We start from the raw sequence: 12,601 nt of genomic DNA, 5'->3' as shown, positions 1-12,601 counted from the left end.
TGACTGTTCCTGATGCAATTCACCTAAGAAATCAAATCCCTTTCTTAGCTGCTCTTCTACGTAATAGCTCAGAAACAGACTTAAAAGTGTAAAGAAAACCAAGAGGGTAAGTTTAGATTTAGTAAAACGTAGATATAGATATTCCCCAATATGACTGATCATGCATAACCAAGATGTTGAATTTGTCTCATTCTTGAAAAAGGTACTGTACCACTGAGGCTTTGGTAGTTTCAGCTTCATAATTTGGACAAAAGAGCGACGCAGAATTAGCGCTGTATCAGACAATGCGCCATCATATTTCTCTCTCTGTATCAGTGGTCTGGTACATAAATAATACCTTGACTTCAACGTGATTAATGCTGTTCTTAAATATTTTCTAAATTAATATTGACAGGTCAGTTTTAGGCTTGTTTCCTTAGTCTCTGGAGCAGCTGCACCATTTGCTTTAGTATGCTAGCATTTTTTATGGTCAGGGAACAGATCAAGGTACTAATCACAAAGACATCTTTATCATCCCTCTAAACTCCCATTTGTTAACTTATTTTTTTTTTATTTTCTTCTTTTTTTTTAACCTTAAAATAGATTCCATTATTGTACATATAGACTTCTCTCCTTTGAAAACCCACTAATATTAAAGCAGTTTATGAAACCAATGACTTTTTTCTGGATTAATGAATGTCAAACTAATGAGTAAGATCTCTATTCAGTGTTATGTTGAATTTTAATTTGACTCTAGGTTTAGAGTTCTGAGATTATGGAATTGGAATACATCAATTCATTCTCAAAATCTCTGTCTCTATATTTAAGTTTCTTTAAAATATGTACACATTGCCTTAATTTCTTGATTTTTGTTATTAGTTTCTGTAACTTCATTAAGATTCTTCTAAATGGATTTGACCCCTTAGCTTAGTTGTCTAGCTTTATCATGTATTTGACATATAGCTCAGCATTCAGCTACGAGAGTGGCTCTGCTACATCACTAATACTGCTCCTGTTCTTGTCCTTCACCTTTCTGTGGCTTCCAGTTCCTCCAGTATTCTCTGCCCTCCTTTCCCTTCCATTTTTCATTTGCTGATTTCTTCACTGATGGTTATCTCCTCATAAAAAAACACCTGTTCCGACCATCTCATGTGCTGATTCATTACAATTTTTTGTTTTAATTACAATTTTCACATTCATATATAAATGCATGATCTCCACAAAGTTAAGTTCTGTGTTCCTTCTGTTCCTTTACCCTTCCATTTAAACAACTCTTCATTTAATAGTAATGTCAAAAGTCAGTTACTACAGGCCTTTTACCTGATGATAATATACTGTTTACTCATTTGCAAGAAAAAATAAGTTAATCTGAATAGATGTGGAGAAGAAGTTCAATGAGTGAATGAGTGGAGTAAGGAGTCCCTGAGATGTGGTAGCTACCTTATTTTTAGTGTAAGTGTAGTATTTAGTGTAGTGTAGTATTTAGTTTAGTGTAGTATTTAGTGTAGTCTGAAGGTGTGAAAAAATAGATTTTGACTGTAAAAGCATGAGTCAAGCATATAATTGTCAAGAAAGAAAGGTTTCAACCAAAGGCCAATGTTGGAGAATAAAAAGAAAAAAAATGTATGTCAGTACTGAATTACTAGAAGCTAGACATTAAGAAAGTTATCTTAGCAACCAGGGGAATACAGCTGTGAAATAACCTTCCCAGATGACTAATGGGGGTAAAAAAAGAAGTGGCAAAAAAGGCCATTTATTGTCTGGCAACACACCAGACTCTAACCTAGGTCTCAGATGATGCGCTTCATTTAGTTATGAGCTGCTGGTCTCACCTTTTTGGAGGCCTTGCATTACCAAACCATGCTTCAGGTCCTAGCTGGTGTCTGTCCCCTCTTACCAGTTCATACTGTTTATCTTTCAGGACGATACTGATGCAGATATGATGGTTTTACTCATTCTCAGTTCATATCTTCTCTAAACTTGAGAGCTTTCACACATGCAGGAGATTCTCATTGTTTTGTCTCCTCCCTCTCTCTCTGTCCCAAGTATCTATCTGATCTAGTCGCTTCTTTTTAATCCTCCAACTCACAATATCTCTTCTCAGTATTATCATCTCATCCTTCATCTCGTGAAGTCCAAGGCTGATCATATTCCTGTTACCTAATGTTTTATCTTGTTTTGGAGTTCTTCAGTACTGGGCTTCACCTTCTTTAAAGCAGTTTCTCTTGCTCCCAGTTCAAGCCATTGGCTTTATCTGTGCTGATAAATCAGTCTTTGCTAATTTATCAGCATCAATAATGCCAATGTGATTGGGTACTGGAACCTGGACTGATTTGGAGACATCAAGTTCAATAACATGGAAAGGAACCATTCACTCATATAGATGTAACTGTTACAAGTCTCTGCTGACCTGTGTATAACCACATTTTAAAAACTGCATGCCATCCTTCTATATGTAACCTGGTAGATTAATATTCATCTTCTGTTTTCTTTGGTAATACTTGTGATCCCTAAATTCTATTGCTAGGCTATGTCTGTAATCACCTTTACATCTATATTTTGTTTATCTCACTGAGAAGTCTTCCTTATTCAGCCTTCTATTTATTTTTCTGCTATTTTATTTTCCCAGCTATCTGTCCTTTGTTACTTCTAACTTGCAAAATAATATTTTCTGCAAAGAACTATTTCTCCTTTATTCAGGTATTTTTTGTTAACTAATTAAGAATTCAAGATTAAAATTGTCAAATAGAATCTGAAACTTCCTCTTGCTGATCACTGCAGAGCTCACGTGTTCTTCAACTTGAATTTCTTTAGAAGTTCTCACTTTCACTATAGGAACAGCAAGGCCTACAGATGTTCTCTGTGTACCATTTTAAAGATGTAACCTTTTCTTTCTGTCTTCGCTTTGGTCCGTGCTTTCATCCTGTTATGATTCAATTGTTGCAACATCCTTCTCTCTGACCTTTGCAAATTCAATATTTCTTTACTCTCATCTACATTCAGTTCTTGCTTCAAAGTTAATTTCCTACCCCATCATTTTGTCCATCTTTTACATTCCCCCACTGTCTCTCAAGTATGTCTTTGAGCTCAGACAGAACCTAAAGCACCCCCCGACAGGTCGAGCTTTCATCTCAATCTTGTTGGTATCACAGACTTAACTTAGCAGTTCACCTGCCTACTTCAAAATTGAACTTTAACCATTTCTCTACCTGCCTTAAGGCATTGTCAGGGCCCAATGCTGCTGTATTTCTTAAGTCAGAAATTTAGATCCTTAGTTCCTTATATCATGAGCCCTAACACTCCTTCAGAAAACTATCCTTATCATTAGTAGTTGCCCTGTTGCCTTCAGAATTTACTACATGTAATTTTCTTTGCCAACCCCTTGCCTTTCATATTCTAATGTATAATATGCTGCATCCAGCATAAAACGTATTTCTCTGGGTTTTGTAGTCCCTACCCAAATCCTACCTGAAATAAAACTCAATAAAACTTGAGGCTTGTTGAGCTCAAACAGAACAAAAAGCACTCCCTGACAAATCCACCCTTCATTTCAAGGTGTACTGAAGGCATTATAAAGGAGGGACTGAAACAGTGAGTGCAGAAGCTGAATAACTTTTACTTTCTGGATTCCATAGTATGATTTTAGTTCTTCCCTTAAAGCTGCCTTTGACTGCAATGCAGTAACTCACATGGCTTGGAATAAGCCATAAGACAGTTTTTTCTCTTCTGTCCTTCACTTGACCTGCAAGGACCCAGTGTTACATTTAAGTTTTTAGGTCTAGCTCTGTCTGCAGAGGATCACAGCAAATGTTGACATACCTGTAAGATAATACTTAGTCTTACCTCATCTCGTTTCTTGTTCACCAATGAATCTTTATCTTCAGCCCCTTATTTTACTAAACTCTAATCTAAGAGTTTCTCTATCATTGCTAGGCTGAACTGATTTGTTGGTGTGCCAGTGCAGTTCCCTTTAAAACACTGATCCATATGTTGGCAAGAAGGCCCTGCCAGGAGGTCACGTTCTCAGTGTTGGGGAGGATGAAACAGGGAAACCTTATGAATATGATTGTTCAGCAAAAGATTCGGAAAATATGAAGCCTAGAATCGAAGTAGAAATGAGAGCTAGCTTTGAGTCATGGGATACTGAGTGCTAGCCAAAGAACAATAGCCTAGCCAGCTAAAGGAGAATCCCGGTTGATGAAACAATGTCCTTCTGCTGATAAAGAATCCAAAGGTCAAGAAGCAAGATGAGAATTTGTAAAGCTTTTAGAGTTTGAAATGTAACACTGTATGGTAATGTAGTAGTTCTTATAGGGTATATGTAAATTCTTTAGTAGGTGTGTCTCAGTGATTGGTTACTGGGAATTAGAATATTCACTATAGAAAGACATATATTGTATTGTAACAGGAACTTGGCTCTCTTGTTCTTGCTCTTACTCTTATGCTCTTACTCTCTTACTCCTCCCACCCTCTTGTGTTCTCCCCTCTCTCCCCCACACTCTCTTTTCCCCCTCTCTCCTAAGCCTCCCTTGCTCTCCCCACTCTCCCTCTCGTGCTCTTGTTTTCCTCCCTCTCTCTCTTTAACCTCTCTTCTCCCTTCCCCCGCTTCTCTCTCCCTCCCAGACCACATGGATGCCGAGGCTGGACACGGGTCTCTCCCTGTTTACCCATATAATAAATTGCTTATACCTGAACAGCTTGACCCTGGAGAGGTCTCTCACCACAAGCGAGCGTTTTCTACATCTATACTCAGAGAGATGTTGGTCCCTATTAGGTGTGGCACTCCCCTAGCTGGATACAGGGTAGTCAGTGTCTGACAGGAAGCCTGCTCTGTCTGGCCTGACCATCAGATGATGCTGACAGTGTCACTTCTACTAGTGTCAAATTGGATTTTGATTACACCTGTTCAGTCCAAGTTCCCTACAATTACATATTTTCATGCTGCTTTTATACTTTCAGGTAACTTTATTTCAAAAGTCTCTTTGAAGTTTTTCACCAAATTGCAGACTGCTGAGGTTGAAAAAGGCCTCTAGATATCATCTGGTCCAACCCCTTGCTCAAGAAGAACCGGATCTATATAGCTTTTGAATAACTCCAGGGATGAAACTTCATCACCTCTCTGGGAAATCTGTTCAGTCACCCTTGGAATAAAAAAGTGTTTCCTGATGCTCAGTCAGCACCTCCTGTATTTCAGTACGTGTCCCATTGCCTGTGTTGCTGGACATCACTGGCAAGAGCCTGGCTCCACCCTATTTTTATTGTCCCTTCAGATATCTATAGATACTGATAAGGCTTTTCTTCCCTGGGCTCTCTCAGCCTTTCTGCATAGGAGAGACGATCCAATGGCAGCTTCAACGTGACTCTTTTCTGGATTGTCTCCTGAATGTCCATGTTTCTCTTGTACTGAGAAGCTCAGAACTGGGCTGCATTCCAGGTGTGGCCACGCCAATGCTGAGTGAAGGAGATCACCTCCCTTGACCTGTTGTGAATACTTTGCCTAATGCCGCCTAGGATACAGTTTTCCTGCTTTGCATAGGCTCATCTATAGCTGTTGAATTAAGTTAATTGTTGTCTTCTTCTTTGACATGTTTGGTTGGGGCCCGATAATAGTCTTCCTTTTTAATATGATCATTTGGGGCAAACATCCTTCAGGCATTTTAGTGTAACCAGTAAATGTATACACACAGTATTTACATTCACAGAGGTATCTTAGCAGGTGGTGTAGTCCAGACCATTTTCTAAGATTGGCATTAAAATTTCCTGTCAAATCTTCATTGTTGAACAAAGCACCAGTTTTCATTTTTTACTCAGATTTGCAATGGGCCCAGTAATTGACCTAGTTCTTTAACCTACTTTGTATTCTTTCCTGAATTCTGATTATAAACTCAATACTAACCCTTTCCAAACAAAAGCCCATAATAGGTAAAGAACTAATATTTATCTGTTCACTGTTAGTTGCATCTCTCATACTAAACCTATGAGCAATACCTGATCCTTTCAATGCCTCTGAACAGTGTACTAGTATATTAAACCTTTCTGATACTTGATATGTTTGTTTTCAAAAGTACAGATTTTTGCATCTGCCTAATCTGTTAGATGTTTTCCATCATTTGTTCTGTTTATTGGTTTTATCTTACTTCTACACAAACAGGGTCCATGTGGTTGCTTAGTTTGCCAGGTCTCCATTTAAGCAGTGAGCATTCTATTACAGCTTGGACAGCTGACCCCAACTGGGAAAAGAGATATCCCATAGGGTCATGCTCCGTATATAAACCTGGGGGAAAGTTGCCTGGAGGGCCACTGCTTGGGAGCAGGCTGAGCATCATTTAGTTGGTGGTGAGAAATTGCTGTTCATTCGTATTGCCTACTTTTCTTGAGTTTTATTTATCTCTCTTCTTGTTATTTTTCTTTTTATTACATTTTTTAAAAAAAAAAAATATTTTATTTAAGTTGTTTTCATGTTCTTATCTCAACCCACGAGTCCATGAGTTTTCTTTTAGCCCTGCAGTTCCCCCTGTTCTCCAGTTCTCTTTCACATCCCACTGAGGGGACAGAGAGTGAGGTGTGTGTGCGGCACAGAGTTGCCATTTGGCATCAAACCATTATGTTAGTGCACAGATGACCCACAAAATCATGCTAGCTCTCAAATTACTGACAATTAGTGAAATTTGTGAAGTGGATGTATCTGTGCTAGTAAAATTAAACTTGGGGCCCGCAGCTGAACTGTGTTCCAACTATACTGTGTTCCAACCTAGATCTGGGTTTTGAAAGTATCATAAGTTCAAGCCAAAATGATTACAAATGTCTGTTCTTCTCTTAAAACCACTCTTAGGAACAGCCGATGGCTTTACTAATATTTTATAAGCTCACATTGGAATATGAAACTAGTGGCTACTGTATCTACTAGTAAATTAAACAGTGTGAAGGCATGGGCCCAAGTACTGTAACTCATTTACTTATATGGTTGTGTTGTTAGAAAATGCCTTGGCATTATTCTCACCTTGCACTTTCCCAAGTAATTCTAAGATATGGTTTAGTTGTTACTCCAGTATAGGAGCCAGTAGGCAGTTTGCATGTGGCTCATCTCTCTGGTCAGTGTTTACTGGTATGTATGGCCAGTCTGTGCCAGCTGCCCTTGTAGCCAGACTGGCACTCTTAACTGAGTCACAGAAGTGTAGACAGTGTATCTGTTCTACAGCAACTTTATAGAAAATGCTTTTATTATGAGATAAATGTGCCATAATTAAAAATGGTTTTATTGCTCTTTCATTCACTCTGGTGCTGTATTGTAGCACACCCAAGAGGCCATAAATTCACTCTAGTTTATACCCCACAAAGTCTTTTATCCGTAGCAGTGGTCCTTCACAAAATTCTCAAATCATTATGGTATGTAAAGATGAATAAAATGGAAGGAAATTGTGGTCAGAGTAGTTTGTCATCAAGCACATCCACACCTGTGTATGCAGGAGCATTGAATATATATGCTGGCTACTGTACTAATTTGTCTTCAATCAATGGCTACTTTGATTGTCTTCAATCAAAATTTCTATATTTCTGTTTTGACCACAGTGTTTGTGAAAGTGTGTATTCAAATAGCAATAACAAATAAGGATTTTCCACAATCTAGTTTGTTTTTCTTGCAGTGTGCATACTCATGAATCTCAATGATTTTAGTATCATATGCTGTATGTAGCACTGTAGCACCATCTTGTGTGAGCTGCAAATGTCGTTTCTGTATATGCATTCAGTGATTTTCATGTGGAATATAACAATTTTATTTAAAACCCTTCTATGTAAAACTGAAATTGGGAAATGAGAACACAAAATACATCCTCCTTATAATCCATGTGGTTTCTATGTAAGATTTCTTAACAGTGCATTCATTTAAGGTACCTCTCTGTTAGGATGATCCATATAAATATGAAGCATGGGATGCTGAACTTCGCAGGCAAGAAATATGCATTCTGTCTGCATTGTGGTACAAAACTACAGAATTAAAGCAGAGAAATTGGAAGCTTTATGGGAAATGAAATTAAATTAAATGATAGTATGGGAAAAGTCAGCTAGGGAAAATTAAGTGGAAATGGCTGTGGAAGAGCTGACAGGAATAAAGCTGAAAAATGCTTTTAAATGACTGCACATAGCAAATGGGACAAGGACACAGAACTGAACGTTCATATTCAGCTGTACTGCTTTGAGTTTTCTGTATGTTTGGAAAAATGCACGTGTGTAGGGACAAAAAATTGGAAGGGAAACACATAAAACAATTTTGTTCGTATGACAGAGAAAACAATAATTGGAGGCATGTTTGTGGTGCAATGAATACATTCCTACCCTTTGATATCTCACATATGGGTCTTTTTTCCACCTTTTCATGCTTTAATTTGTGTTGTTTCCTTTCATTTTTCTTCCTACTTTTACAGAGCCAATTTCAGAATACTCAGCAGTGTGTATAAGAGGAATTATAGTCTTAATGCAGGTTCAGCCATGGAGGTGGTAACTAATGGTGGTTACCATTGCTGTGAGTCCAGTATATCATAGTGGTCTTGACACCTCTTCTTTTGAATGTAATGAAAAGAAGCTGCTCCCACATCACTTTTACCACTTTCAGTCTTTTCTTTTGCTCTCTCAAGTATCTACTTTGTCCATATATATTTTAGGCAGTTTTAAATATGTAGTAACTCCAATTCTCTTTGAGTGATTATTCATTTACATGATGGAAGCACACAGGTTTAAGAACTCAGAGCACAGGAATTTTTTGCCTTCACTGTAACATATAAATACATTTTACCTATGTGTGCTGGCTGAATGTGGCATAGGGGTAAAACACACCCCTTCTTCCTTTTTATATGGAACTGAGTCATAACTGTTTCCATTCCATGGCATCTAAAGTGTCCTGGGCCACAGTATTTTATGACTATTCTTCAGTTAATGCTAGGAGTAAAAATATTTTAATTCTGTGGGTTTTTCTATGATTTCCTCAATCAAAAAATCTAGCTTCAAACCAACACTGCATGAGAACACATCATACCATCCCAACTGCAACAAGTGCTTAGACTCTTGGAGGGAAATCATGTAATTGCTCAATATTCAGTCTGTCAGGGTTTCATATGAGACAGTAAAAGCTATTTGGAAAAGCTGCAATGCTGCTTTTTTGGTAGGAGTAACTGGTGGAAATATGGACCTGATAAATTTGGTTTTATTTTCACAGTAAAAGAAATAGATTTGTATGACTTTAGATCATGACTATAGGTATCAGGAGATGTATTGTGTGATCAAGAAAGATGGCATTTGACTTCTCTGCAATCAAATCTCTCCCACCTCATGGCCAAATAGTTTTCTATTAGTCTTTGATAATTGCTAAAAATGCAGATCATGAAGAGAAAGCACTAACCTGTAAAACATGTATTGACAGATGCTGGGGAAAAAAACCCTGAGGTCTTTATGCATATATTTGTGGTCCATTGTTCTTCTCTGTCCTCTTTGGTTACAGTTTGTGTTTGTGAGCCTTAGGGAAAGGAATTTTTCCTCTTTCTTTTGAAATGATAAAAGCAACCAGAAGAAAAAAATCTGTGGGTACCAGTTTCCGAAGACAGACTGCAAAAAATAAAACACCAAAAAAACCCCAACAACAAAAAAAAAACAAAAACACAAACAAAAAATCTTGTATCAATGCTTCTCTCACCACACTTTCTAGCTGTCTGCTTGCAATGTGTAGACTAGTGAGAGGTAGGGTTTCCCGTTTTGCAACAATTTTGACGGCAAGCAGGTGCAGCTAATTTTAAAAGCCTTTAATCTAGAACGCTTGAGCATTTAGGCAGCCATCATGTCCAAATGAGCAATACGTCCTGAAATCTACCTGACTGTGTAAAGATTATTTCCTCTTAACTAATCTTCCATTGCACCTTCCATTTTTCACTGTGAGGTTCACTCATGTGAGGAATTTAACTGTTTTCTAAATCAACATTAATCTAATGCAACTACATCCTATAGCTCAGACAGTAAAAGGAATTGAGAGAAAACATAATTATTGTTAAACTGAAGATACTCAGATTAAAGTTCAGTGGTAATAAAAACTGGCTAAATAAATATTGGTTAAATTTTTCTATAGGCATGGAGGACGGATAATAGTATCCAAGATTTTGATAGTTTTAAAACTACTTTAGAAGACTCATAGCATGATTCCAACCCCAGACTGAAAGAGTTATGTAAGAGACTGGTGTAAAGAGAATGAAAGTCATTTGTATATGTGGTTGAAAATACTGCTTTACAAACCAAGTCACTTCTGGTGCATCAAACCATAATCAGATTTTTTCCACTGGCACATTTTATGAGTTCTGTTTAATGTCTGAGATACACCAAAATCCCAGGTACTGCAAAACCTATGGGACAAGAAGGGAAGTGCTGTGGATATTTTGTATTTTGCCATCCTATATTCTGAATTTTGATTAAAAAATCAAATTTTCTCCTTTGAGTTTTGCCGTTTCCATGAAGAAGCTGTCACAGAGAACACAAACCAAAACTCAAACCTGAGCAGTGGCTCTAATAGCAGTCATTCAGGAAATGTTCATGCTTTCCTCAATGCACCACTTCTGTTCCCACTGTCTCTGACCATATGAGGCATACAGAAAATTGGCTGCTCTTTACTATGCATAGAATATTATGCTATTATACTGATAGGCTGAAATTCAAATTTCACTTACCTAAGATTATAGTAGAAATGGAAGAGATTTTTCATTAGTGGTTTATATGCTCATATAGATTATTTTAGTGTCTTTTTCACCCCTTTCTACTGTCATTTAAGAATATTCTATTTAAGAACTTAATGTATGTGCTGACACTAGTAATTTCCTTTAAGTAATTTCCTTTTTATTTAATTTCTTTAGTTTCAGATAACTCTTCGAGTGATCCAGTAGAAGTTACAGCACTTTATTCATTTGAAGGACAACAGCCAGGTGACTTGACTTTCAAAGCTGGAGACAAAATCACAGTGACAACTAAAACAAATTCCCAGTTTGATTGGTGGGAAGGAAGAATAGGAGGAAAAACTGGCATCTTTCCAGCCAATTATGTTGCCATAAGTAACAACTAAATTTGTACAGAATAAAATGTTGGGGCAGTAATATATTTACACTGAAAAATATATTTTAACTTTTCCAATTTTATTAAAATAATATTTTTGATCAATACTATTCTAATAAAAAAAATTAAATGCTTTGAATGACCATAACTTTCCCCTAAATTTATTTCCTAAGTAAACAGCAGGTGATAGTCAATTTATGAGAGTTTTATTTTTGAGCAAATTGCCCTGTAAAAAGTAACCCAATTTGTGTATAGTTTCAATTCTGTCTTCCTATATGGATTAATTTTTTACATGAGGGAAAAATTGGAAACACTTTAGAATTAGATATGTTGAAAAAAATGTTTAATTTCTATTAAATTGTAATTTATGGTCATTTCTTTAATAAATGCTCTTAAATTTGCTTCAAACCATGTCTGAGTCAGAGTTCTTTACTTAGAAAATACTTTTTTTCACTGGTATGGCAGATAAAAGTACATTCATACTTTATTTTTAAAAAAAGTTTTTTTTTTTAAAAACCAGTAGATATTGCGGGTTTTTAATAACTAATTTAGGTCTGGTCTGTAATGTTTCTCATTGTTAGGCATACAAAGACCTTTTTTAAAACAACTCTGACAGTTAAGCAGTTCAGCTTCTCTGATATCTTGTCTTATATTGCCCTCACCTCTGGAGAATTTAAGCACTTCTGAAAATTTGTGTGGTAAAATGCATGAATAATCCCTCAGAAAGCATATAGGCTTATCCTTGATTCCTGTAGGAACTTGTTCTCTCTATCTACAAGACAGAGAAATTTCTGGTTCACAAATGAGCTTGAATTCTTCCTGCTTCTTCCCATTTAAAACTTTTTGAATCTTTAAGAAAAGAGCAACATAAAGTAAACTACAGATTTATAATAGTAAGATAAGGAAGATATTTATGTAGGATAGATGTGATAGTAATGTATAGCACTATCATTCTCAGATTTCAACTTAATTCTGAGTATATTCAATCAACTTCATTTTGCAGATAAAGATGCTACCTTTAAAGTTGATGTGACAAATCAGAGCAGAGGTCAGAATGAGACTTCGGGTTTTTTAGAACCAGTTCGGTTCCCTTCTCAATGCTGAATATGCTGAATATGCCTCTTATAGGGAGTTAATGACAAGATGATAATTATGCTTCATCAGTCTCAGCTTTTCCCCAATTTAAAATGTATTAAGTCTTTGTTTCTTCTATGAGGACCAGAAATTTAGTATGTGTGATCTTTCCAGCAACCAAGTTATAGTTGATCTGTTATGCTCTATTAATCCATCAGGTAATCTTCAGCTTTAAGTTGTACCATCAGAATGGTAAGGCTAAGCCTAGCATAGATGAAGAGTTAACATCAGGAAGTTATTCAGTTCTGCAAACATTTATTTTTGTCAGACTGGGCCAAAATACATTTGATAAAGTTGAACTGAGACAGAAGAGACTGAAACCATAGTCAAATGCATTTACAACCTTTAAGTGAAAATTCTTCATATGCTTTGTCTCATGATTTAGACAATCTGTCTTCAAATAAAT

At 36.6% G+C, this 12,601-nt stretch overlaps 1 protein-coding gene across 5 annotated transcripts in view; it reads left to right on the top strand.

The window, feature by feature from the left end:
* Positions 1 to 11,469, top strand: part of SH3YL1 (SH3 and SYLF domain containing 1) — a 48,136-nt gene extending 36,667 nt beyond the window's left edge. For all 5 annotated transcript variants that reach the window (XM_014251404.2, XM_088052478.1, XM_014251401.2 and 2 more), the window contains exon 10: positions 10,866 to 11,469. In XM_014251404.2, the coding sequence (XP_014106879.2) occupies positions 10,866 to 11,071 (206 nt within the window). In that variant the 3' untranslated portion in view covers positions 11,072 to 11,469. The remainder of the gene's footprint in view (positions 1 to 10,865) is intronic.
* The last annotated feature ends 1,132 nt before the right edge of the window (positions 11,470 to 12,601 follow it).

Source organism: Pseudopodoces humilis, chromosome 3 (genome assembly GCF_049639895.1).
Source record: "Pseudopodoces humilis isolate 2021_Gansu_Grassland_sample_001 chromosome 3, ASM4963989v1, whole genome shotgun sequence".
Taxonomy (NCBI): Eukaryota; Metazoa; Chordata; class Aves; order Passeriformes; family Paridae; genus Pseudopodoces; species Pseudopodoces humilis.
The sequence above is the reverse complement of the archived record's forward strand: the minus strand, read 5'-3'. Positions and strand labels throughout refer to the sequence as shown.